This window comes from Mesoplodon mirus, assembly GCF_964341445.2.
Source record: "Mesoplodon mirus genome assembly, chromosome: 5".
Classification (NCBI taxonomy): domain Eukaryota; kingdom Metazoa; phylum Chordata; class Mammalia; order Artiodactyla; family Ziphiidae; genus Mesoplodon; species Mesoplodon mirus.
This window is the reverse complement of record NC_138980.1, coordinates 82,496,257-82,523,773: the sequence shown is the minus strand read 5'-3', so window position 1 is coordinate 82,523,773 and position 27,517 is coordinate 82,496,257. Positions and strand designations below refer to the sequence as shown.

At 41.6% G+C, this 27,517-nt stretch overlaps 1 protein-coding gene across 1 annotated transcript in view; it reads left to right on the top strand.

Moving 5' to 3' along the window:
* Positions 1 to 25,279, top strand: part of PRDM6 (PR/SET domain 6) — a gene marked incomplete at its 5' end in the record, with an annotated part of 99,163 nt that extends 73,884 nt beyond the window's left edge. Inside the window, 3 exons of the mRNA XM_082621700.1 lie at positions 8,627 to 8,969; positions 17,466 to 17,642; positions 24,290 to 25,279. Coding sequence (XP_082477826.1) covers positions 8,627 to 8,969; positions 17,466 to 17,642; positions 24,290 to 24,404 — 635 coding nt within the window. The 3' untranslated portion in view covers positions 24,405 to 25,279. The remainder of the gene's footprint in view (positions 1 to 8,626; positions 8,970 to 17,465; positions 17,643 to 24,289) is intronic.
* Positions 25,280 to 27,517: the final 2,238 nt, after the last annotated feature.

The window sequence follows — 27,517 nt, the reverse complement described above, 5'->3', positions numbered from 1 at the left end:
AGTCAAAGATAACTCCAGGGCTTTGGTCTGAGGAGCTGGATGGATAGAATGGCCATTTACTGAGTTATGAGTCAGACATGGGAACTGTGGAATGACTGCTCAGGGAATGTGTTTCTTCCCCTTGATGTGGATCTGTGGGGTGGAAGTCTCACATCTACGACATTGCTTCCACCTCGTGATGCTGTTACATGGACGAGAGGCATTTAGGGGCTGAGCTGGAGGATTGGGGGTTGTATGTGCCATTCACAGCCACCTGACGATGGTGTCTAAGAGTGTACCAGCTGGTCTCCAGTTTCAGTGTGATAGTGCCATCAAAAATGTACTTTCTGGCAACACCAAGTGCTTTGCTTCTGAGGCCTTCTTTCTCCCATTGTCCAACCTGTGTGAAGCATTCTTGAGGTTGCTGATTAGAGTATTGAATAAACTCTCCCGGGGCACATGTTATGTATCATTTAGCACCTGAAATCCTTGGAAGAAAATTCACAAAGCTAACGCACCTGGAAGTATTGTGGATTCAGTAGGTAAACTATGCAGCTCTTTTAGGTTGAGTTCAGAGCTCTAAGTAAGGGTGGAGGGAAGTTTAAAGGGAATTAAGTCATTGACTAAAATGCTCAGCAGTGACCATCTCTCTCCCCCCTAAGGGTATTACAGGAATTTTATTTCAGTCCTTGTCTCAAAGTCATATATCTGTCATGTGATTGGCCACCCAGGAAACCAGCAGAAAGCTTCATCAGATGGTGTGGGGGTAGATATATGACTTTGACTCTAACTCGAAGATGGATTGTCATTCCATATGATTCACGGAGAGACCTAGGGATGCTTTATAATGAGGGATCCTTATTCTGTACTGAGAAAATACTCTGTGTGATTTAAAAGCACAACTGTGTGAAAGGGCATGGACAGATAATTTAACAGATAGCCTTCTGCAACCCTGAGTAATTGAAATCATCTCAATGGGATTAGCAGTTTGAAGACAATTTTTATCCTACCCAGTTAGCCACAAAATAAATCAGGTACCCTAAAAAGAAGCTTCTTGAGATCAAAGACTTATTTGACAAAATGCTTCCACAGAGCCTCCTTCTAGTGCTATGCACACAGTAAACAATTAATACATGCTCACTGGATACATATGGAGAATTTTGTTGCCATTACTAGAAGGGGTACATAGTTCAGCTAGATTTTTTTCTTGGTTAATGAAATTGATACATGGTCCAAGACATTCAAGGAAAATATGATTTTACTTAGTGAATAATACTTATTAAGCGCTTTCATTTATAAAAATATCATTTTCTTCTCATGGTTCTTTCAACGGCGAAAGTACACATTTCCTATTGAGCATGTGGGCGGGTTCAGGCTTCAGTCACTGGCCCCTCTGGCAGCGGCCACGAAGCAGTGGGACACACTCACTGCCTGGAGGAGCCATTGAAAGCAGCCTTGCCTCAAAGAGAAGGCAGCGTTTCACACAGGCACTTGGGTTCTGGAAGCAATTCCTATGTTATTTTCTTTAAAAAAAAACAAAAACAACCCATAGTTATAAGTGTAATAGAGCTCCAAAGAGAGCGCAGCTCTGTCCACTATGGGCCTTTCAGAAGAGCCTGAAGGAACGCCTGTGTCGACAGATTGTATCCGCAAGAAGGAATGAGGTTCCCCAAAGCTTCCAGTGGGGGATTAGCTCCTGCAGAGTGTAAAGACCATAGTGTATTCATATTCATTTCAGAGGAAATTGAAAAAAGAAACCTGGGAATAAATGTTAAACACGTCTTCCTGCTGCTTTTTCTGTCTTGGCATGTGAAGCTGAGGTAGCAGAATGTGACACTTGATGGCAGCGCAGAGGTTCGCTGCACTGGAGTAAACTCTGCCCGCAAGAGGCCTGCCTTTTTTCTTTGATTTTAATGAGAAGAAAATAAAAATTGGCACCTCTGCATGGCGCCCTGACCCCACCATCCCACCAACAATAAGGAACTAGGCCCTGGATAGAAAGGCCCCGCTCAAGCCTTCTATGTATGAACATTGAGGCGATTACAGTATAGTTCAGTCCAATGAGAACATCTGTGTGCAAGGCCCTGTGGGAAGCATTATGATGGGGTACAAAACCTCAGACCCTGTCCTCAAGGAACTCCATGTAGGAGAAGGCACGTAGCAAAAGCTACAACACCAAATCTAACGCAGGTGCCATGTGAGACGGCCGTAGCTGCGAGCCTGGGCTAGGCGGGTGTTAGGCTCAGTCTTACTGCAGTTGGGAGGGGCCCGGATCTAGGCTTCTTGTGCACAGTGAGCAGCTGGGACTGGATCCTCACATAAATCCAAGAACCAGAAGTCACTGTTTTGTCCCTTAACGGGACTAGAAAAGTGCTACCCTCAAGCCAATAGGCCATTGGTGAAAAAAACAGTATGTCATGCTCCAAAAAACCAGCCCCAGCTATGGGAGGATACAGGGTTGGATTTTGCATTACCTGCCAGTTGTGGAAACCCTGGGCCAAGAAGTAATATAAAACTTGGCTCAGAACTGGAGGAACCTGTAGGGTCCTAGAACAAACAGAGGAGAAGTCACCCCAGAGGGATGTCTTGATATCTGCACAGGACTCTTAACAGAAAGCAACAGCCACTGAAAACACCTTCACAGAAGGAAGTGGCAAAAGACACAAGGAAACCCATTGTCATGAGAGATTTGACCTCTTGGGCTCCTTGATCCCAGCCATGCTTTAGGATTGAGGCCCTCATTCCCCCATTTCTGGGGGTGTAAAGGGCTGAAAGGTGCTCCCAGATTTATACTGCCAACCCAGACCTCTCACCGGAGCCCCAGGATCTTGTCCACCTGTCGAATCCCCACCTGCACTTGCCTGTCTCACAGGCGTCTCAAACTAAATGTGGTAAAGTGAAACCACCCTACTCTGTCCTGCAAGCTGCCTCTCCCCCAGTTCAGTACCTCTCACTCCCATTCATCCAATTGTTCTTTCTAGAAACCTTGACACCTTGTTCTTTCTCACCCCTTCTATCCAGTCATTCATAAATCCCTGTTGATTGTGTATTCGTAAATGAGTTTCTTTTCATTTCTGCTGCCACCTCCCGATCAGCCTCACCATCAGCTTTGGCCTGGACCCCTGCGGTAGCCACCTGCATGTCACATTTTCCCTTTTAGTATCACAGCAGCCAAAGTGAAAATTCACTGATTTGTTTCAGCTTATTCACTTGTTTTGTTAATAGGTAGTTCGGTTCCATAGATCAAAATACAGAAAGTAATATGGGCATAGTAATTCTTCTTCCAAAAGGCAATCAGTTGAAACATTCTTAGGTGTCCTTCCAGATGTATTTTTTGCCCGTTCTCTCACTTGAGCATATTCTCCCTCTCTTTCTCTGGCTCTCACTGTACCCCTCCCCTTGTATGCAAATAGCAGCATACTATATATTCTTTGTTCGGTACCTCGCTTTCTCATTTAATGATACAGAGTGATGATGCATTTAAAGCATAAATCTAATAACCTTATACCCTAGCTTAAAACCCTTTATTGGCTAGCCATTACTCTTATAATCAATCCCTCGTTCTTTCATATGGTAGCCCATGGGCTACATATAGTTTCCAGAAATGTTTTGTATGGCTCACATAGTGTTCTGCAAAATTCGAATTCAAACATCTTTACGCTGGCCATGCCCTATTTAGTTTGCTGAAGACCCCACCATCCTCTGTTGTATTAACCTGCTTCCCAGCACTTATTTCTGCTATGTGCCCTGCCGCCACGGGCGTTGGGAATTGTGCTGCCTTCTTCTCCAGCCTCAGCTACAGCCCATCTCTGCCTCGTTCTCTGGCCACATGAGTCTGCTTTCCATTCCTTCCGTGCCCTGAGCTCCTCACCTCAGCGTGCCATGCAGACTCAGTGGCACAGCTGCCACCGTGTCATCTCCTCTCATCCCCTTTTTCCTCCCTTTGCACCTGTCTGATGCTGTGTACCCTTCAGGACTCATGTTCAAGGTCACTGCCTCAGGGAAGCCATCATTCCCACCCGAAGTTTAGCCATCCCTGTTAGACGTTTTCTTGACCTCCTTTCTTCTCTGTCATAGCACTTATTACACTTGTAGCAACTGTGTATCGTCAATTCTAAAACTCGTATGTTTTTCACATTTTAATCTTTCTGAACCTGGTAAGTGTGTTATAATGATCAGTGACTTACAGTTAACGGTGTGGCTTGCAATTAATGGAATTTTAGATTTGATGAAACTGAGTAAATATTTACCTGTAAGGACATTTGTATAATATCTGTGTCTGTCACTACAGTTTACGTGGCCTGAGAGCTGGGGCTGTGGCTCTCTTGTTCCCCTGTATCCTCAGTGCCAGCAATGTCAGGCTTGTCACTGATGCTCTGTATGCATTTGTGGACTGAATGAATGGATGAGGGTGTAAAGTAGGACTTTGTTGTATAGATCCTGCATTGCATTCTCTCAGGGGTTTAATTTTGCAGGATTTGATGAGTTCATGTTCTTTCCTGACTAAATCCTTTAGGGCTTTGAAAGTTTGCCCTCTTTCCCTTAACCTTTGTCTTATAGACTGAAGAGATTTTACTTGCTCACTATGTCTTCGTGTAGAAACCCCTTCATCCTTTTGGGGAATTGCCTTAGTCATTTCTGGGCCTTTTGCAGTGGTCTGGACTGTCATGGCTTGGGATAACATAGTGTTTTCCGATTCATTTCTTGTCCTCTTATAATTCCCTGTGTTTTGTTAATACTTTTGTTTGTTGGGCCAGTCAGACTGGTATTAGGAAGAATGATCCTCTGTGTCCTTTTAAGTCCTGCTTAAAAAAGTGTGCTTTGTATCTAGACCTCTACAGTCCTGTGGAAGTACACAGGAGCTCTGCAGGACAGCTTCGAGAGCAAATATGGTTGCTTTCATGAAACTTATCCATTCTTAGCCTTACTTTTTTTTTTTTTGCTCTAAATTATATGCTCATTTCCTTCAGCAGGATTGAATTTATTCACAAGTACAAGAAAAGATCATGCCAAAAGCAGAATATAGAGTGCAGGTGTCTCTGCTATATCTTGAGAACATAGTATGTTTGTTTTGAAGTGTCCCATAGGAGGAAATAAGACAGAGGATAACCATCCCAACTCTTATTACCTAAATGCTATTATTATCATTAACTCAGATCCCGTTTATCCCAAATCATTATACAAACTGGTATATACGTTTCTTTATTACTATTTTGACATTGATTATTAAACTTAGAAAAATCCATTGACCCACACATTCTTTTGTTTAATAGAAAGGTGGTGTGACCATAACAGTTTTTGAAAATGAATTTATTGGGTTACTTTCCAGGAGCTTAAGTGAGAAGTCAGCATTTATAATCTATACTTAGAGTATTATTTGTATGGTTTCCCCCAGAGGCATCATATTCCTCTTTCCAGCAGTGAGCTTCTGGCTGGTTTTCCTGCTCTCTTGCATGTTGATGACATCTTCATTCCACAGTCTCCCCACCCCGCCTTCCTTCCTGCTAGTCTGGCCTTCCCAATCCGCAAGAGCTTAGTGTTGCCTGAAGACTTGCGGGTTTCCCTGTGCTTTGTCTCTTCCAGATTAGTTATAAACAGGCTAAATAAGATGAATTTTACCCTAATCTCTGACAATGCTGCTGGTTTTTTTTTTTTTTGATTAAGAAAGAGCCAAAACATAAAACATTTCTTCTTTTCTTTCAATATGTATTTTAAAAGTCACAGTCTGTGTACAATCAAAGATTTTTTGAGAGTCTGATATGTGTGCACACATTTCATATTGGTTATACACTTTGCCCCAGAAGTTGAAATTATACATAAATTTTATATGTGAAATATATACATAAATATGTCTATACATGTGTATATAGGTGCATATATAACATATGTTTATGCATGGGTATATATATATACACACACACAGAACTCTGTACTAGCTGTAAAATGTCCTTTTTATTTTTGCAACACAGCTATTGAGCAGACACAGAATAGGAGTGTGGTCAGAAAAAAGTGCCTTGGAAATCAGAAAGCTAAAGCTTCCAGCTTAGCTGTATCCTTAACCGAATGTATGACCATGGGCAAATTATTAGACCTGCTTGGTCTTTAGCATTTTTTTTTCCTTCTTTCTTTTTTTGGTAATAAGAGAGGGTAGGATTAGATCAGTGGTTCTCATCTCTGATTGTATATTAGAAGTACTTGGGGAATTTTTAAAAATGCAGATGCCCAGGCCCTACCAAGAGATTCTGGTATTTAAAAAAAAATCTCCCCTGTGAGTCTAATATGCATTCAGGGTAAAGAACTGCCAACTAGACAAACTCTAGGCTCTCCCCTGGTCTGTGAGTCTCTTGTTTTATTTCTCCTTCCTAAGATAGGATGGGCGAGGCCAACAGAACCCTGTAGGATGAGCTATCCCTTTTGTTGGGTTCATCAAATACATGTGATTATATAGAACACTCAGAGTTGAAGAGTCCTTACTAGCAGCCCATTAACCTCCACACGTGGTGTCTACCTGTCCACTCAAGCGTGGAGCCTCCTGGCGGTCACGGTCCCCTACCACTCTCTTTTTATAGTTGAGGACACCTGAGTCTTCATGCTTCATAGGACTCTCAGAGATGGTCCATGTCAGGGAAGAATGAGAGCTCCCAGTTCATGTATTTCCTCCACGTGGCCTTGAACTAGTGGCCAACAGCCATATTTTACTTCCCATCACTAACCTTTTTGCCAGTCATCCTTTTTAAACTTTTTGGTCTCTAATTTCCCTCTCTTGACCACCCTGTAACCTTTAATCTCTATGATCTCTGAAATACCAAGAAATACATTTTATTGACAGAGTGGTTACTTAAAAAAATAATAACAGTTTTTAAGCATATTAGGTTCTAATTACCTCTGAACCTGTGGGTTGACCAGTGAATACATGATATATATTATTAACACAATGACAACTTAAAAAAAAGAAAGAAAAATTTCAAGTATATTAGGGTTCCCTCTTCAAAAATGTTTCTTTTAATTCTTTCCCCACTCCCACTGCCACCACCCGTACTTGAATCCATCTCCCTTCATTCCAAGCTCTTCTTCTAGAATAAGAATGATGGCTGTTGTTGATGGTAGGCCCTGTGATGAGTACTTTCAGTATCTCATTTAAACCTCATAAAAGGGGGTTTAAAGATAAGGAAGCCAGGGCTCCTAGAGCTCAACATCTACCGAGTGGCAACCATAGCATTTACTAGCTGCTGTCTATGCATTATCGCACCCAATCCTTCCAGTAACCACTTTACATTTTACCAAGGACTAAATTGTGGATTCAGATGTTCTGTATTTTCCCACAGTCACAAAGGTATTACAGTCAGCCTTCTGTATCCAAGGGTCTGCATCTGCAGATTCAACCAACCACAGATGGAAAATATTTGGGAAAAAATTTCCAGAAAGTGCCACAAAGCAAAACTTGAATTTGCTGCATGCTGGCGACTATTTACATAGCATTTACGTGGTATTAGATATTGTAACTAATCTAGAGGTGATTTAAAGTATCCGGCAGGATATGAGTAGATTATGTGCAAATACTGTGCCATTTTATATACGGGACTTGAGCCTCTACAGATTTTGGTATCTGCGAGGGTTCTGGAACCAACCCGCGTTGGATACCAAGGGACAGTTGTGAATAGTGGAGTTTAAATTTAGGCCATCTCAACCTCTAAGCCATAATGCTATTACTGTTAGGATGATTACTTCCATTGTCCTCATCTGTAAAATGAAACAGAGGCACAGGGAGATTGCGTAACTTGCCTAAGGTCACCAAGCTGATAAAAGGCAGAGTCAGGATTTGAACATAGATCTTTCTGATTCCAAAGCCCGAGTGTCAAGTCCAAGATTGCGTACTCTTTCGCCTCCCACTGTTACCTTACACACCGCACCCGGTCTGTGCATCGTGCCTCACTCAGGCCCTTCCTGAACACTGATTCTTTTCTTGCTGTTCCTGTGGTCAGAAACAGTCAGTGTCTATTTCTTAGGCCTGAAGTCTTCTGTTTATTTATTTGGACATTAAAGGCCCTCTGAGATCTGCCCCCCGAGAGCCCACGCTGTGCTCGGTCAGCTCAATTCCCGTGCCATCCCACCAGCGTGCCAGACTTCTGTCTCCAGGCGTCTTTCATAGGGTTGCCTTCATCTCTTCAGCCAGTTTTTCTTGAAAACCTGTTTTGTGCTGGCAGGGTTGGATGGAAGGCCTGAAATCCTGAAGGCTTGAATCTACCTTCTCTGCCCAAGGCCACCCTCTCAGGGGAGCTCCACCTTTCTCTCCCTGTCTCTTGCTGTACCTCCCATCTGAGAACCCCCAAATCTAGGCTGCAGTGTGGAGCCTCATTATGGAGTCTTTTTATCTCAAGTCATAAGTGAGCTCTGTGAGGGCAAAGACCATGAATGAAAAATCTCGAGCAGAAAATAGGTGCTTAATAAATACAGGCATTGAATGAGTTCATTTGTGGTAATTGTGCTTGCCCCCTTAAATCAAATTGTCTGCTCTATGTCCATTCTGAGTCCAGAAAAACCAATTTTTAAACTGTTGACTTATAGGAATTTTTTAGAAGTGTGTGTTATCATGCTTATTTGAAGGGCTAATAAAACTGATCTTTTCAACCCCTTGCTGTTCTCCCAGTAAATGTCCCCTCGACGGTCATGGAAGCCATGTGCAGACAGGACCCCCTGCAGCCCTTCAACAAGAGCAGCAAACTGTCTCCTGCCATCCAGCAGCGCTCCGTCGTCTTCCCACAGACTCCGTGTGGCAGGAACTTCTCCCTCTTGGATAAGTCTGGGCCCATGGAATCAGGATTTAATCAAATCAACGTGAAAAACCAGCGAGTCCTTGCAAGCCCAACCTCCACCAGCCAGCTCCACTCGGAGTTCAGTGACTGGCATCTTTGGAAGTGCGGGCAGTGCTTTAAGACTTTCACACAGAGGATCCTGTTACAGATGCACGTGTGCACACAGAACCCCGACAGGTAACCCCACCTCTCGTTGCTCACCGGCTGTGTTTGCTTCTGAGACTCACTGCTTGCCTTCCTGTCGCCTCCTCCAGTCACACCTCGGGGAGAACTCTGTGATCAGAGCTCTGCATTCTGGAAGGTCAGAGAGTAATGTTGGGCCCCTCTTTGGCTTTATTGTGTAGAAGGGCTGCATGAACAGTGGCTGCAGAAAGGAATCTGCTGTCGCTTTCCAAACAGCTCTGCCCAGGTCTAACGGGAGGCAAAATAGAAGGCACATTGATAAGTATCATAGATGGAAAAATGAGGTCAGGATAATTAGAATCCTCTCTGTCTTCCAAAGATAATATAGCTGGCTGCTCTGCTGCTGTCCAGTCGTCTCAGGGTTCACCTCCAGTGTGCCGTGGGTATGAACTTAATTAAGTACTAAGAGGTAATGAATTGGAATTTTTTGCTTAGTACTATTTTTCTTCAGAGCATGCAAACCCATAAATCCTGCAAAGCTGTCAAAAGGAAATACCTACTCTGCTAGTGATGTGGAGGAAAACAGATGCCACTTATTCAATAAACTAATATCCACACAGAAGAAAAATGTTGACTAGATACCTCAGAGTCAAAGTTGCTTTGAAAGTTTGTCAATAAAGAATTTTATGGCCATGAACTGAGGATGGAATTTAGCTGAACAAGTGAATTAAAATTTCAGGTACTCTGACGAGTGGCACAGAGGATATAATGGAACTATTATTTATGAGTCAAAACTGGTTTATTCGACAGTCTTGATAGCTGGGAGTGCAAAAGACAAAAATCAAATTAATTCAATAAGAAAGGACAGTGTTTTATCTCCCCTTCACATCCTATGAAAATTTGATTAAACCCCAAATATCTAAGAATATTTTGAATATAAAAGCAGAAAGTAAATTTTGGAAGAAGGATAGGAGACTCGAAAGCAGGACTCCGGAATTATTTTCTTAATTTGGCCACTGATTAACCTTAACCCACTCAGCTCTCCTTGCCTTATGCTATACACCCAACTCTCCCCTCCCAGCTCTGCAGGATACGACAGTGTACTCGAACCCAAGCAGGCAGGGACGATAGAAGTGTGGTGGAGAGGGGGTGAATCTTTTCAGAAAAAATAATGATCCATTTTAGGGTACATGTGCACATTTACATGTGTATATATTTTTATTTGTGCCATTCTAGAAACCACTTGCTTGGCATCAAGCATTGCTGTGACTGATTGACGTTGAAGCATTTGTATTACAGATGTTAAGGCGGTTGTGTCTTTATAATCTTTTACCTTCAGTAGGAGAGCCCCCTGGTGAAAATATCCACAGACTTCTGCATATCTTAGTACTATGGGCTTTAGAGGGGACACAGAAGTTTTGAAAATGTTTTCCTTACTCCAACAGGGTTTTTTTTTTTTAAGTCTGCCTTCCTTGCAAGTATACAGATAGCCTCAAGATATATCTATTCAGAGTTTGCAAAGCATTTTATTTTTTTTAATATAAAAATGCATTAAAATCTTGTTATTATAAACTTGCTTTTTGAATTGAATGAGTTTAGGTGTATGGATCTGTTATTTGCACAGGTTCATTGTGGTCATAGTAACTGAACATACAAGGTAAGATGAAATGATAGTTGAAAGTTTCTGGATACAGGAACTGAAAGCTTAGCTTTGGGTATGATACAGTTTCATGCTGAATGTCATATAAAACAGTGAAAATATGTCTTGGTAAATAGAAAGTTAGCAAAACAGACTGTTTTGTCTGACCCCCAGTTACACTTTGAAAACCGTATGTGGATTATGGTTTAAGTCCCTATGAAGTCTGTTCTGTCAAATAATAATGTCAGAATTTGTAAAGCATCTATGTAATCTGTCAGAAAAGTACCCTACAAAATTAGAAAACTTACAGGTACAAAATAGACTTCCACGAGAGACTGTTAGGTCATCGCTGATTCCAAGCTAATCTAGAGTTACTGGCAAAAATCCAAGTGGCTTGAGACTCCCATCCAGTGCGAGACCCTGATGGGCTTATTTGGTGCAGATGCCCAGGTGTCGTTTGGCCAGGTTCCCAGATGAGGTGAAGTAATGTGCTTGATATTCAGGTAGATCACCAGGGTGGAATCAAATTATTAAAGCAGTGGGTTCCTACTTCTCTCTTCCCTGTGCTTTGTTGGTGAAGACTTGAGAGGTGATATGATTCACCATCATTCATGAATAAGTTAAAACTAAGAATTAGGAGTTCAAAGAATTAGTCCCTTTATAGGCAAAGTAAGAAAGTACAATGTTTCTTACTAGTAATGGGGAGATGCTTGAATTATTCCATTACATCTGAGTTGATTATTGGAGATAAGGGAAATAGAGATGCCCAGTCTCTTTGACCCACTAGTTTCATTGAGATACATAATTTCATTGAGTTACATAATTTGCTTTTAGCATATAGGTTCTGTATGGTGTTCTAGAACCTAGCATGCTCTCCTGGTACCGGCAAGTTTTGAAGTAGAAGATACTTTCCCTAATTCTTAACCACACAGGTGAATTGCTAAAGAGGAGAAATATGCAGAACTAGAATGGAACATCAATTTGTGCACGGTTGTGAAATTTGGAGTCTTTCCTCTTATTATCCATGTGGAGACTTACAACTGCTGAATACACATATTTTCTTTAGTGATTGACTCCATAAATTAGGTGGCTTTTAGTCTTTGGCAGTTTGTGCCCATTCAGCCATATACAGTGAAAAAGCTTAGAACCTGCCAGTCAGAAACCATTTCCCTTTTATTTGAAAAACTCAAACGTTTTATTTTGATAGGAAAATCTTGCTAGAACTAGAGGCAAGAAAGGGAGACACAGAAGACAAAGTCAGAAAGTAAACAGGTTAGAGTTTCAAACACGTCCAAATTTGAAACAGGCCCCCAAATCTTAGGTCCAAAAGATTTTTCACTCAGCACACTGAATATTTGGCCATGAAACCCAAGACATTTGAACCTTCATGAAAGAGACTGTGTGTGTCTTTATTTGTGAGCTTTTTCTTGTGAGGGACCATCAGTAAGTCTATGCCTTGATATAAAGGAAGGAGATCCGAGGATACTCAGGGTTGTCAGCATTACCATTTTTCACTACTGTGTTATTTACATTGAACACAGAAAAAAATTCCGTTTGACCTTTCAAAGTAGGAATTAGCATTAAAGATAAAAATACACCCGTATGAGGGCCCAGGAGCCACAGAATTGTTATTTCTTGATTTTATTCTGTTAATATTAAACATACAAAACCAAAAGTCTCTTCTTTTTTCTCAAGCTACTGACTTTTTCTTTCCTGAGTGAATTCAAAGGGAAGAAGCTGTCGGAATCTAGATCAACCTAGATCTAGACTAAGGACTAGGGACTTAGGGACCTCATAAACATTTGAGTTTTGGCATAAGCTTATTACCTGGGCCAGGGCAGCTTGACTGACTTGTGCCTGAAACAGGAATTAGAAATCCCTTTTCTCTTCTGTTTTTCTGCTACAGAAACTCTCAACAGTCCCATTTGGGGGCGGGGGCAGTCCAGAAAGGGGTAAGCAATGCCTTCAATCCTAGTGGATTATTTTCTGATGAATATGTTCTCTTTTATTTTCTGCAGAATATCTTTTTAGTGCTTATCTTTATTTTGCATCCTTTTCCTTTCCTTTCTGATTGTGCTACCTGGGGATAGTTTGCCTTTAGCCTCCTGGGCATACTGTCAGCCGTTTCACATTTATGTTTTGAGTATCCTTGTTTATAATTGGGTGTGGTGGTACCAGAGGGGAAGATAACTCTAGAAGGAGCTGTTTGGTGGGAGGAGCCTGGAGATAATCCATCACCATAATAGTTTCTTTGGAATGTGTCAGTGTTCTCGTGAGTTCCGTTGTTTCCCCCTCCCCCAAGTGTGAAGGTTACCTTCTTTCCATGTTCTCCCAGTGTTTCGGCTGCATACTTGAGCCACTTTCCTGAAATCTTTTTCTCCTTACATAGAGCTTAGTTCTTTTCTCACTCCACACAGCTAGCAGTGGACCTAAGTAGCGCCCTGTATGAAGTCTCAGGAGATGTGCACTTGGGCTTGACTGATGGGGAGCAAGGAGACATTCCTTGCTTGTTGTTCAGTTGTGGGCCCAACTGAACAACTTTTGTCCTGGAGGCTTTCATGCCATGAAAGAAAAATCAAAGAAGGATTAATAATATTTTTAACCGAACCACACTTAATTTTGTTCAATGTTTCTTCCTTTTCCTATGTGTACAGCAAACCAATTACAGACTCAAAGTAAATGAATTGCACATTTTACTGGAGTCATCTTTAGCAGAGGAGCCACCAGTTACAGAGAATGCCAGGGGACATACAAAATTGTCTTGCTGCTTTCTTTTTGCTTAAAAATCTACCGGCATTGATATACACTAACTAAGTCGACCCAGGCTTTGTCTGTTTTTTAGATATTTCATTGTTGAGGACAGAGCACATTCTAGTTTTTCGTGAAGCTTAATATTTCTGTGTTGGAACAAGCCACACGAGGCTATTTAAATTTAAATTAATCAAAGTTAAGTAAAATAATACTTCAGTTTCTCAGTCACCCTAGCCGCATTTCCAGTGCTCAGTAGCTGCTTGTGGCTAGTGGTTCCCATATTGGATAGTGTAGATATAGAACACTTCCATCATTGACAGAACTGCTAGATGTCTCAAGTAGTGTTTAAAAAAAAAAAAACCCTCCAAAAGCTTTTACTGGTTATGAAATGTTATCTCTTTGTGAAGAATGCTCATTGCATTTGTTTTGAGAATAATAAAATGCTGTATGTGTATGATGACTTGGAAAGAATCAAAGTGCTTTAGAAGGGAGAGTCCCATTTAGCTGCTGAATGACATGAGATCCTACAAAGAGTGAAGCTGAACACAGCACTTGACTATTCCAGTCCTCCTGGCCTGCTTCTGGTATGACACATCAAAGGGAGCAGAACTTGAGATTTGAAATTGATTGTATCCAAAAGTTTAATAAATTAAGGCTTACTTTTTAATTTTTTTTGGCTGATGATGATATTTTCTTTTCTTTTTTTCACTTTTTTATCCCTTTAGTATCTGTAGAACTTTTCAAACCCCACCCTTTATTCTGAGTCTTTTTTTTTAATATCCAGTTTTTAAAGGTTACACTCCATTTACTGTTATTACAAAACATTGGCTCTATTCCCCATGTTGTACAATGCATCCTGGAGCCTGTCTCACACCCAGTAGTTCGTACCTGCCACTCCCCCACCACAGTATTGCCCCTTTGACCAGACCTTGAAAAGTTAATGGGAATGTTAGTCATCACAATAAAAAGCTGAGTAATGGCAACTGATTCTGTGCCCCCAAAGCCCTTTAGCTGTAACCTGAGAGGTGAGGAGTCAGGGTGTGCTACTAAAAACATCCATACGGAGTCTTAAATCCTGTGGTCAGTTGTCCCAAAAGAAGTTGTGATGTCTGAGATTCTATGGTGATGATGATGTTTTCTAAGTAAGCCTTGCTCTTGCGCTTGAAGATTTCATTCTGTCTTGAATGTATTCCTATGCCCTTAGATGAACTCTAGGATACAATTAATGTTAAAGTTACTTTTTGATCATTTCCTTTTATTCATTTTTAGGAAATATTGAAAACCTAGGAAAAGAAGTATCTTGTCTGTATTTTCTGAGGCCTAACTTTCCATATATTTCTAGGCTGAGAGAGAGAATCTGTTAACACAGTGGCAAATAGAGTACACATTTTAGTTCTAAATTCTACATGAAATCAGTTTCTGCCACGGTGAATATGACCATGTGCCCTAAAATCTTACTCTTTAAGGTACCAGAATTAAAGGGATATCACTTTGTTTTTTGAGATCAACTAAAGTTGGGTCCTGTATTTTGGTACTAGATTTTCTTCTTGCTCTGAATTCTCAACTGTTTACCAAGTAAGTTTAAATGGTCTGTATTCTAGTTAGCATGACTAGACACACAAAACCGTGGAAAGCTCTCCCTGCAGGTCACTGGCTGGTACACACGATGGAGGATGGAGGTCACATTGTCCATGCTGTCTACTGTGAGGCCATGTCTTGGACAGATCCTTAGGTGGCACGTGCTTGTTGATTATCTGAAAGCAGGAGCAGAACATGATGGGGTGCGAGAGGGCGTCTAGTTCAGTCCATCCTGCTTACCAGAGAGATGAGGAGGTGGAGAGTCAGGGACGTTGGGCGACTTGTCAAGTCCCACAGCTGATTGGGGTCGGAGGCTGAAGCAGGACTCACCTTTCACATCTCGCCCGTTCGAGGCTGTTCCATTCTGTCAGCTGAATTCTGCAGAGTTTTAAAAGCTGTGCCATAGGTCACGGAATACCTAGCAAATACTGCTCAGGCTGGTACTGGCCAAGGTGATGTTTTATAATCTGATTTGCCTTTCATTGGTGTTACCTTGATATTAGAATTCAGCATAAGCCTCTCTGTGGTCATCTCTTCTGTGTGTAAATCTTTGCCACCTTGACTATTAGCATAAAAAGGATGGAATGACTTCTGACTATAGGAAATAAATCACCCCAACTTTTGACAGCAGAGTCAGAAAAAAAAAGATTAATTGGTTTTATTTAGTGGCTAATTGTTTATTGTGATAGCTATTAAAAATAGATAACCAGAGGCTAATAAATGTTAATGGTCCTTCACTATTAGAAAAATCAATTGTCAGTGGATATAGCATATATTAATATATTATTTTGTTTATAATCTTCAATACATTTTAAAAATTCACCCCTGAGAGAATGATTTCTTGAGGACCCCTTTAAGGTTAATGGTTACTACAAAGAATAAATTTGACAAAAGTATATTTTCATCTACGTATGATTTTAATGGCTTCAAAGCTTTATTTCATGATTGTAGTAAAATGCATGTGCAATTTGTCAAGTTTGATAAACCCCTTACCAAGGACTCTTATATATTTCTTTGAAACTTGTTTGAGAGCAGTTAGATAGATTTCTAAATGTAAGTAATTAAAATTGTATAGTATTGAGTTATTGACCAATCCCAGACTATTAATCAAGCTAAAAAATTCTACAATCAGTGCTCAGTGCGCTGAAGCCTGGTAAAATAATCGTATTTGTGTTCAGTGAGGCAAGTAGCCACAATTAAGCACTTCACTTGACAAATGAGAGGGTACACTTTATTTTGCATGTAATTGAATTGTTGTACATGCTCGGTCACCATTGTTTCCTAGCCCTTCATTTTGGTTTCTGGTCATTGGAGCTTATGCATTTGCTAAAGGTAGAGCAATTAAGTCTGCTTTTGCCATTGGCTTTCTAAATGCAGCCAGAAATGTCTGAGCCACAAACCAAGGCTTCCTGAGCTCTGTTGATATTGCTCATGACAGATTATTAATTTTCTCAAGAAAAATTTTGATAAACAAATTAGAGCCCTGTCAAGGAATGATATGAAATAGCCTCAAATAGGGAAAACTCCCCAGGTTTTATATCACTCACCAGATTCTGCTTAAGTAAGCAGAAGAACTTCTGTAGAGAAGACAGAATTTTAATTTATTTTATGAAAACCAAAAATTGATTTCCTTCTCATGAGCTGAAAAGAATGCGCTCTGATAATCTTGCTAATTATCAGGTATTTGTCACAACTTCCTTCCATTTGTTTTTGCATCCCAGTCCTCCTCCTGCAAACATAGTGACATCCTGTCATTTCTGTGCTGCTATAAGTCATTGCTTGCTACCAGATTAAACTGGGGAGCCGAAGTTCACAAAAAAAGACCCAGTGGATAAATATGAGTTTAGGTTGGGGCGGGGAGAGAGTAAGTAGAAGTCAGGATTTCTTTTACAAAGAAACAAATCTGGGTGCACGCCCGTGTTGGTCTGTGCACTATCAGACAACCCCAAGTTGGGGATGTGCTATAGACAGACCCCAGGACAGTCTAGTATCTATTAAAACACGCATGCAGCTTGCTGACTTGCCTGCATCTTTACCTGGGACTTAGAATAAGGTCCAGTCACCCTAGAGTAACCTTGGCATCAAGAGCTTATTTCCTTTGAGGACAGTTTATCCTCACTTTTCTGAACTGACAGAGATCATAACATCTGCTTTTCCTGAGAGGATTATTGTAAAGATTAAACTAGATAATTGATGTTAAAGCACTTTGAAAAGTTAAAGTGCCCCAGAATTATGAGAGACAATTACATATCTTCTCTTGTACTCTTGTGCTTCATCAATACTCTCAAAGCTCCAATATTTGCCTGGGGGTGGGGCTCAAAACAAGAAATAGGAGTTCTTGAAATGGTATGGCTAATACTGGAAAGGAATATTCTTTGGGGAATGAACGGGTCTCATCAGCTCTGTTAATTTTGTTCGTGTGGCAGCAAGTATAGTCATGAGAACCTAGCGGCCCCAGCGCTATGCTTTGTTACAGAAACTGAGAGAACGTCACCAGAACGTTTTGGCCCTTGCCTCATGATGCTAACGTCTGCTGACTGACATAGAACGTAATGACCAGGCAGTGTCTTCATGTGTTTCAGACCATACCAGTGCGGCCACTGCTCCCAGTCCTTTTCCCAGCCTTCAGAACTGAGGAACCACGTGGTCACTCACTCCAGTGACCGGCCTTTCAAATGTGGCTACTGTGGTCGTGCCTTTGCTGGGGCCACCACGCTCAACAACCACATCCGAACCCACACTGGAGAAAAGCCCTTCAAGTAAGTAGCGGCTCGCACTGTATCCCTTCTTTCTCTGAGCCTTTCCTGAGAGCCGGCAGACAAGGTGGCCCAGCACTGCCTGGCTCAGCCAACTGGTGGAGAAAGCTGTTTAGAAAGTCAGCGTCCAGGCTGCAAACGGCCCCACTTGTTTAGTGGTCGATACTGGGAAAATGAAGTCAGGAAATTTATACACTGATCCTGGGTTGAGCTATGCAACCTTGGACGTGAGACGTTCTTCGTGGTCTGTTTTCTCACCAGTAAAATCAGGAAGTAGGAATAAGTAATTTTAAGACTCTTTCTGGTTTCTGAGGGTCTGTGCTTCTAGAATTTGAGCTAGGAGGCATGCAGAATGCCATCTCTGGCCATCAGCATGCAAGTCCCCTGACCATCAGCGAGGTGGCCACAATCGAGGACAGCTGAATGAATCGTCTCTTGGGAAATCTGAACCCTTTAGGATTCTGATGAACAATTTCCTCTTTTATATTTGTTAAGGGGGTTTGAATCTATTATAGCAGCCAATTGGTAGCTTTTCAGCGTGCCCTTTGGATCTCAGACTTATCATGTTAATGCAAAAAAAGAAAAACAAAACCAAACCAAACATAGGGCATGTCTGAGTCCTTGAGGATTCAGGGAATGTGGAAAGAGAACGGAATTCTAAGGGCTTTGGCAAGGTAAGGGCACCTGAATGAGAGACTATGTTTCTAGATATAGCACAGTCATGAAAACGGTGGACATCTGAATCCTGCAAGATGGTCTGTTCATTCACTCGCTCACTCATTCATTCATTCATGTATATATGTGTTCATTCATTCAGCAAATATTTATTGAACACCTTCTTTTGTACTAGGCACAAGAGATATAAAGGTGAATGAAACTCAGCCCCCTAGTCTTTGAAGACCTCATAGTTTATGGGGAAGCCCAATTAATAAGCAAGTGTTACCACCTAGGGTGAAGGGTGCAAAAGTGAAAAACAGTAAGGCATGTATATACAGTGTTTCAGGGTAGCACGAAAGTGGAGTAATCAATGCTATATGGAGAAGATATGTTTAAGATGTGTTTTGAATGATGAGTAGGAGTTTTCCAGACATACAAAGGAAAGGAGGCTTTCTGGTAACCCATGTGGGACATGGAAAGGCTTGGGAGGGTGAGCCAGCTTGTGTGAGTGGTTGGTCATCTCAGAGCAGATTTTACTGTCTGTGTGATAGACTCTTTTTTGTTCAACCCTCTTATATCTCTCTTTCCTCATTTGCCATGATGACTTTCCTTGATTAAGGAGGAACATGAAAAGGGCATGGTTGAACGGCCTATTTACCTTCTGTAGGACAAGATCAAGCAAGAAAGGAAATGATTCAGGCAGTAGGAGGTGAATCCCCTTTCTTGGTCTCAGCCAAGGAGTCTTCCCAGAGTCTCATTACCCATGCTTTTCCCTCTGGACCTGCTGGCGTAGCATGCAGTTGCCATGGTGCTCAGCCTGAGGCCGGGCTCAGCTTGGGGTGGCAGAGTCCTGCTGGTCTGGGTCCTGCCTGCCTTGGTGTCTGCCAGGAGAGGGAGAGGCTCATAAAAGGCTGTCATCTTTACCCACCTCCCCATGAATTAGTTACCTTTATTCATTATTCTTAACTGTTTTCCATTGTGGTTTAATTTATGATATTAATTAATAATGAAAAGTTTTAATTTTTGTCTGTGTACACAGGTGGGGCTTATTTACTGCATAAAGGCATCTGGCTGAGGGCACTGGATGGGGTCTAAAAATCCACCCTACACTACGCCAGCCAAGCTGTGCCCTCTGGGGCTGCCATAGCCCCAAGGGGCCCTTTTTTAAAATTTACCCTTAAGGGCCTGGTAGGTTAGCACAGTCCTTGAGTTCCCTATGGCAGTTGTCTGTGTCTGCACAGTGGGCTTTGTCATTTCCCCCAGGCCCTCGGGGGTTCACAGATTCTCATTTCACCACTGTTCTAGATGTAGAAGTTGACAGTGACACATTCCCCATGCCTTTGAGCAAGAGAGCTCTTCAAAAGCAGAGATGCAGGAGGACTGACAATCCTCCTGGCCCCTTATATTAGAGAGGGTAGCCAGATGGATACAGTGCCAGGAATCAGATTGATTTTTATCTTGTTGCTGTGTAAATAGATTTTAGTAATTAATTGAAGAGGTTTCAGGGTCAGAATGGGAAATAGATTTCTATTAATGTTAAGGTGTTACTTAAGTATAACCTCGTTGACTCCAGTCAGTTTTTTTTCCTTAACATACTGTTTTCGTCCTGTTTCCAATAGAGGTGCCATTTTAACTTAATTTTAATTCATCAGATTAATATTTGAAGGGCTTTAGTACTTGTATGTTTTTCCTTTCTCGAAGTATTTTTGGGGACCATAACCTGATTTCATCTGGAAAAACAAACAAGGAAACACCAGAGTTGGTTGGATTAGATTCACTGTGCCTGTTTGAGTTCCTCCTGCTTCTTCTCATATTAAGATAACCATATGCTGTAGAGTTTGTTTTTTTTAATTTATCAAATGTTAAACATATTGCCAGGGGAGAACTGAGTGTACGCTTATTTTATAAGTGCAAGATTTAAACGTCTTCTAGGAAATGGAAAGCTAAATCCTTCAGTGTATACAACCAGATCATTCAGGATTGAACTACCCCAAGGGAATTTTGGGAATCTTCCAACCATAGCTCATGGAGATCCATCCCATGGACATTTGTAAATATTATGAGGATATCCTTTTACAAGCCTATAAAACAAACATTCAAAAAAAGTTTGTTGCAGATTAGTCAATAAAATGGATTTTGCCACAATGGTTAATTTTACTACTTCAACTAATGGGTATTGGCTGAAACAGTGTTGCAAAGAAAGAGAATCTTGTAAAGATACGCAACCCATGCCCCAAATGGCTCAGTCCCCAAATTGTCCTACCCACCCAGGGCCTGGGAGGCCTTCACAAGATTCTTAGGGGCCAGGCCACAACAGGGGAATGCCTCTTCTAGCTTCTAAAATCTTCTGCTGAAAAATGATTTTTCAAGGCAGATCAAGATTATTGCCATACAAGAAGCCTTGGAGAAGATTTGGCAGTAAGAGATGAGAGTTTCACTCCAGGCTTTGTCTCACAATCTGATTGGCTGAAATGCCACTGAAAGACTCCATCCCCCATGCTCTAGGTAGATCATGGGCTTGTCAGCAGCTAACCTAGGCTGTGGATGCAGAATTTTTAAGGTGAAGGAGATCATAGGAAAAGCACATATCAAAGGATCATATTGAAGTTTGTACTTTCCGTTTGCACTGTGAGACTGGAAGTTGTGGAGAACAAGGAACAAAATCAAGACATTTCATCTCACAGCAATTGCCAAGCACTTTATCGAAAAGAGGAAAGAAGGAAGGAGGGAAGGAAGGAAGTTGTCAGTCTCAAACTTACTCTTTACAGTGAGAACCCCTTCTCCTTCTCTGTTACTAAACATAATCTCTCAAGATCTCAGAGAGACCGCTCTGCCCAGGATCCATGTGAGCTGCTTGATGCCTGGCTTTTGCGCCTGGGAAGACCAGGACTTTCCATGGGAGAGTTTCTTTTCTTCCTCTTCATTAGAAGCAGGGGAAAACCCACTAAGTTTATTTAAGTGAAGACAGTTTGGCTTAGTATAAAAAATAATCAAAGGATTCCAAAGAGCATCTGATATTTTAGCAAGATCTAGTCAAAATCAAAGCAGACCAAAAAAACACATCAGTAGAATGCATTAAGCACATCATACGTATGAAGCAATTTGGTTTAATTCAGGAAATATTTGGTGACAGGCCATAGAGGACCAGAAAGAAAGCTTCCTGTAGGTTTTCTGTGAACAGAACTTAACATCGTTTTGCACATCTGTCAGTTTCAGATGACAATTGTTAAGCTCCCTCTGTACCTATAAGCCAGTCAACTATCACATTAAGTAAAGAATGATTGCAAATCTAAAAGGAACTCAAGTCTAATTAAGATGCCCACACTGGCAGAAAGTTGGGGAATTTCTCTTTGCTGAAATATTTGGATGGCTTTCCACTTCACTGTTCCTGCAGTGTTTCCTTAAAGGCTGTGACATCAGCACTGAGAGGAAGACCCTGTGTGCCAGAGCAGTTTTAGTCTCCTGGATCATTACCCGCATCTTTCTTTCTTTCTTTCTTATTCTGCTAAACCGCATGAAATCCAGGCTTGGAGGTGCCCATGGCCAGTCACTTGGCTGAGATTGTAGTTCAGGGTTAATTCAGTGCCAACACAGCTGAAGTCCAACTCTGACCTGCCAGAACCTAAGCATTTGCATTGAGTCTGTCCTTCTGATGTGTTCCATTAAGCCATGAAAATGATTTGTGAAGGGATTTTTGTTCTAAAATTAAAGATGATGAACATAAAACTGAGGCTCTCCCCTTATTTAAAACTATTTTTATGTCAAGTTCTCTTTACATCCTTAATTATACAAATTACATTCTTATAATTACCAACACACATAGGTATTATTTCTAGTAGCCCACTTTCCTCAAGAAGGGGAAATTCCTAGAAAAAGGATCTAAGTTAAGGTAATTTTCTACACATCTGCATGTGTTTTTACTCACACTTGGTGAGCAGATGGCCCTAGAGATGATTTTTCAGTAATGATCTCAGGAGAGCCCTATAGACTTAGTAAATTTCCTGACTATGACAACAAATGGTTCCATGAGTGTAAATATCTGTGAGGCAGTTAGGCAAACACAGGAGAAAAATGTTAACTCCCCTCTTACTGTCTGTGCCCAATATGGGTGTTTAATATTACATATAGACATACACATTTGCTGTATGTGAAGCACTACACCTCCCACTTCTGAATTCTTTATATTCTGATACACAAGATCAAAGGTGCAAAAACATGACCTAGGTAACTAGTCATAACTTATAATTTTTGAAACTATTCTGCTCTCTTTGAAATTGATTCTAGAGCTTCAAAATGTTTAAAAAGGAATATAATAATTAGAAAGTTTGTCAGGCAGTGAAAGGTAGTATATTTTGACACACTAATCTAAGTAACTAATCAGTTTTCTAATAAACAATCAGCAATTCACTAGCATGTCATCAGCACTTCAGGAGCTCTGGAGAGGGGATGAGCTGCCCATGGATGTTAATGAATACACCAAAAATCATTAGTTGATCAATACTTCTGAGTTATTTTCATTGAGCTGATAGGTCTGATACATTAAAGCTGACATTATACATTTGTCAAGATCACAGTGCAGTTTTTAACAGTGGAACAGGCTGCTAAAAATATCCCCCAAAAGACAATCGAAGAAACACAACTTCCTCATGCTGACACATTCAGCTGGTGCAGGAGCCCTGAAAAATCCAAGCGTGATAGTCAAGCTCCAGCCTCCCAACGATAAAACATATGCAAGACTCCCTAGTAGGGATAGATGTGTTTTATTTTTTTTTAGGTAATTATTTCCCTGGCAAGGCACTTTGTATAATTTACTCAAAAGGAAAAAGACAGGGCTGCCTATCGGGTAGGGGTGCATGTGGCAAGTGATTGGGCGTGTGCGGATTTTCTTCTGATGGCTTTGCCACAGCCCTACTAGTGCAGGGACCTGAGACCAAAGGTTGCGTTATTTAAACGAAGAGCAGCTGTCTGCAGCTCTCCTGAATATCTCTTCCTTCTAAGGTTTCAGGAGAGGGCATTAGGGGGAGCGCTGAGGGGGCTGCTGTGCCCCAGTGGGTGCTCGGCCAGTGCTCCAGGCAGCCCAGACAAGTGGAATAGTGACAGGGAAGCCACGGTCTGTGCCCAGCTTGCTGCAGCAGTGTGCGTGTGTGTGTGCGTGTGTTTTGAAGATTGTGTAGCTAGTCGGTGTGTGTTGCAGGGAAGATGGCTTAGGCCCAGGGTCTCTAGGTTAGCATGTTTTTTAAGTTAAGGAGAAGAGGAGATATTCCTGAAGTGCGATGCCAGTTTTCTCCTTATCAGACACACCAACCCTTACTTACGGCCCACGTGTACATTCTTCCTGCTGTACCTTGTAGAGGTGAATTTGAAGCACACAAACATTGGTTGATTTCGGGTTTTTCTGAGTCCCCTATCCCAATGCAAACATTTTTGAACCCTGACTTTGGTAGAGCTGTGATACTCTAGCTTTTGCCCAAAAGCGATCACCCACACCCACCCATCACAGTCACTGAAAACTAATGCACTGCTTCTTCCAGTTTCCGAATTCAAAGATGATGGCTCTCTGGCTGCTGTGCTGAGGGGAGTAGAATTCCAGATTTTAAATTAGCAGCAGGTGAAATTCTATTTGTCATCAATTGCTCTTTGGGGTTACCGAGCAGAAAACTACAGACAAGCTGCTGCTTTGATGGCGCACTCCTAAAAATCTCTTTTTGTTCTTTATCTATTTGAAATGACAGTGTCAGAGCTGCAGCAGGACAGGGCTCTCTGGAGAAATCACCTTCCCTCTGCCTATTGACAGATCCCTCTGTTCTGCATCAGCCGGGCTTTGTCCCATCACAGGCATCCAGGCTGTGGAAGGAGCCACCAATTAAACCTCTTGAGCCGGTAAAATCTGAAGCCACTTTGGAGTGTCTGTTCTGATTAGGCAGGATGAGAGGAAGTCCATCAACCTGCAGGCCCTGCTCCCTGGTCTCAATTTTCTCTCTTGCCTCCACCAGGTGCGAGAGGTGTGAGAGGAGCTTCACGCAGGCCACCCAGCTGAGCCGACACCAGCGGATGCCCAATGAGTGCAAGCCAATAACCGAGAGCCCAGAATCAATCGAAGTGGATTAACTGATTGACTGGTTGGAATTAAACTTCAAGGAAAGTCATGATTAAATGTCACGGACACTTAAGCAAAACCAAAGATTTCCTCTGAGCAACTTTCAATCAGTCCCTAAAACCAAAAGCAGTAATAAAATAAGTAAGATGTTAAGAGATATTGATCCTGGCGTGGAAGCCAGACCAGGAGAGAGATTATTTATTTATGACTAGGGATGAGACTCATTTCAGTGGACAACTAACCTGGGATGGCTCACATTTCCAGTCCCACCGTGTATTTGCTTTGTTTCTAAAAAGCTTTTTTAAACTGTTATTTAATACCAAAGGGAGGAATCGGATGGGTTCTTCTGCCCACAGTTGTGACTAAGAATGCACAGGGACTTGTTTCTCGTTGCACCTTTTTTAGTAGCCTGATTCAAGGGGACCCATTGTACAGCGCTCTTCCTGCTGTTTCAGTTTGGCCTGGCCTGCCTCAGGCTGCCCAGCAGGGACCACAGATTCGGGAGCCAGAGCCTTCGCTGAGTCCAGGCCATCTTCAGCCCCACGGGTGCTCCATTTCTGTGTTTTCCACACTTATTATTTCTCATGCACTTTTCTCACGGCTCCTTCCATCCAGCAGCCTGGTCTTGATGCAGAAGAGCCTGGAAGTGGAAGAAGATTGTTTAAAATTCAAAATTCAAGGGGAAAAAAAATGGGGACTTAACGGTGTCCTGTCAAGATTTCAAAAACATTTAAAATGTACGGAGCTTCATAATACAGTATATTGTTCTGAAGCAGCTAGTGAGAAAATTTTGTTTTCAGTAACATTTTAGCTTAAAAAAGAAAACACGAAAATAAAGTTCTTCAGTATGAGGCTGAATATAAGGTATTAGGCTTCCAGTAATTTTTTGTTGTGTCTATGAAAGTGTTGAATATGTGAGCAAAAACAGTGCCAAGCCCCACTGTCAAGACCATTCTAGGCACTTTCATCTTCCTTCCTCGTACCTCTAGGGGAAGCCTGGGAGGCCCTCCTGAGTGTGGGGCATTTCTGCAAAAATACGTGAAAATAGCCCAGACAAGGAAACCTTGAGAGGAGGAGCCACGGAGAGGGTTGTGGTTAGAAAAGACCGCCCTGAACAGCTAATTTTTTCAAGAGGAGTTCCCTTCTCATCCCCTCTGGCCCTTGATAATATTCTTCTTTCAACACTGATCCACTGAAAGAGAAAGGAGTATGTACACAGTTTCACTGATCTTTGATTGAGTGCCAGGAAAATGGGTGTCACTTCAGCCACCCTTTGGGCAATTTAGCAATGGTGCTCAATCAAATTGTGTTGCATTCCACACAATAATCCCACATCAGGAAGAACTGACGGCTCTTGCATATTAGCCGTTAACTCCCAGCAGCATCACGAAGACCGAGTCTACCTTGACGGCTGGTGTAAATCTGAACAGTTTAGAGTACTTACCAGCAGCCATCTCTTGTTTGTAGATTTCTTGGTCACCTGATAGCAGGACACAGCCCGTTAAGGAACTCCTTGTCTTTTTAGCCTTGCCATTGTCTTCTCTTAGCAAAAATGTGAGACACATAACTGGCCACTGAAAGACGAGGATAGCTGTGGTTTGGTTTAATCTACCATCATGTATTTTGTCCTCAGAAATCTTCCTCTTCTTTTCATTTCACTTCCTCGTCCCTTAGCACTCATCTGCCACATTTAAAATGGAGTGAAACGGGGCCTCACTAATTGTGTTTGTAACTTATTTATATATGTCTCAAAATAATGTCTCACAGAGGAATTTGGCGAATTCTGACCTCCGTTGCCCAATCTGAAGTCGTTCAGATTTTCCCCCATTTCTTGCTGTCTCCTTGTCATGGAAGTAGTAAGCAATCTGTGCTGCTGTGTAACTGTTTCTGATGGAAAATATTTTCTTTGGTAGATTGGAATGTGTTGTGTTTTTATAGTTTCTTGCCCTAAGTGATAGAGACGTTTGACAAAAGTGTGAGCCATTGGGAAGGGTGGAGAGAATATGTAGCCATATTAACCCAAAATCGGCAAGAAAGTGACAGACTGGCTATACAGATGAGCAAGCTGCTCCATTTATTCAAGTTGAAACATTTGGTTGTACTTTTTCAAAATGATAAGGGACTCATCTGTATGTTTCTAATACTGTTTTCAGTGAGAAAAACCAGTTCTGCCTTTTGCCTCATTTCACAGTTTTACACAGTGCATCCCACCCTGTGCTCATGAGCTCCCATGCGAGTATGAGAAGCCTTCACTCCAATCTTGATACCCCGTCTCTACCACTCTAGTGGCTTTGCCAGCTGATCCCAAAGTCCCACTTAATATGGCGGTAGCCCCTATACTGAAAGATTCTTCTAGCCTTCTGCTCATTTAAGTCTCTTTTTCTCCTTTTTTAGTAAGGGCAACTTTCAGCCTGTCTTTTCTACCAAATTTGGTCTGAAACTATTTGCTACTGAACAAATAGAAAATTGGGGACATTCAAAATTTTCACATTGCTGAGCCATTGCTGACTTCTAGCAGACTGGCCTTGGCCATCAGTCTACTGGTAAGATAGGCCTATACCTGCCAATTGACTTGGAGCCCTGAAGCGGGTACCGCCATCGCTTGGGTCCCAAATGCTCTTAATTGAAGCTGGGAGTCGGGGGCAGTTCTCCTTAAAACCTCCCAACAATTGCTTTAGCCTTTTCTATTTAAAATTGACAGATATTTCCTATGGACACTGCAAATGGGTGGTAAACACTGCAGTCATCAAGATCTGTCAGTTTTCTTTATTAGCAACTTCCTAATTAATCATGGTATAAAAAGAAAAAAAGAAAAACTCTGAGTCATTGAGGAGAGGGGAGGATATCTAAGATGAGAAAGAGAGACTGTAGGAGCTGAATCAGTGTTTGGCTTTTGGAGCAATCCTTTTTTGCCCCTTTCTATCAATGAGGACTGAATTTTTTTTTTTTTCCAGAATAAGACATGCCATCCTAGCACATGCCAGTTTGTCTAGCTAAGAGCCTAAGCTAATGGGGGTGATTCCAGGTGGGTATGCAGACATCACATTTCTAGAAAAATCTCAGTAACTTTAGGTAAAGCTGAATATTTTCCCCAGGAAATGTGCGTAAATTTTTTTTAAGATAA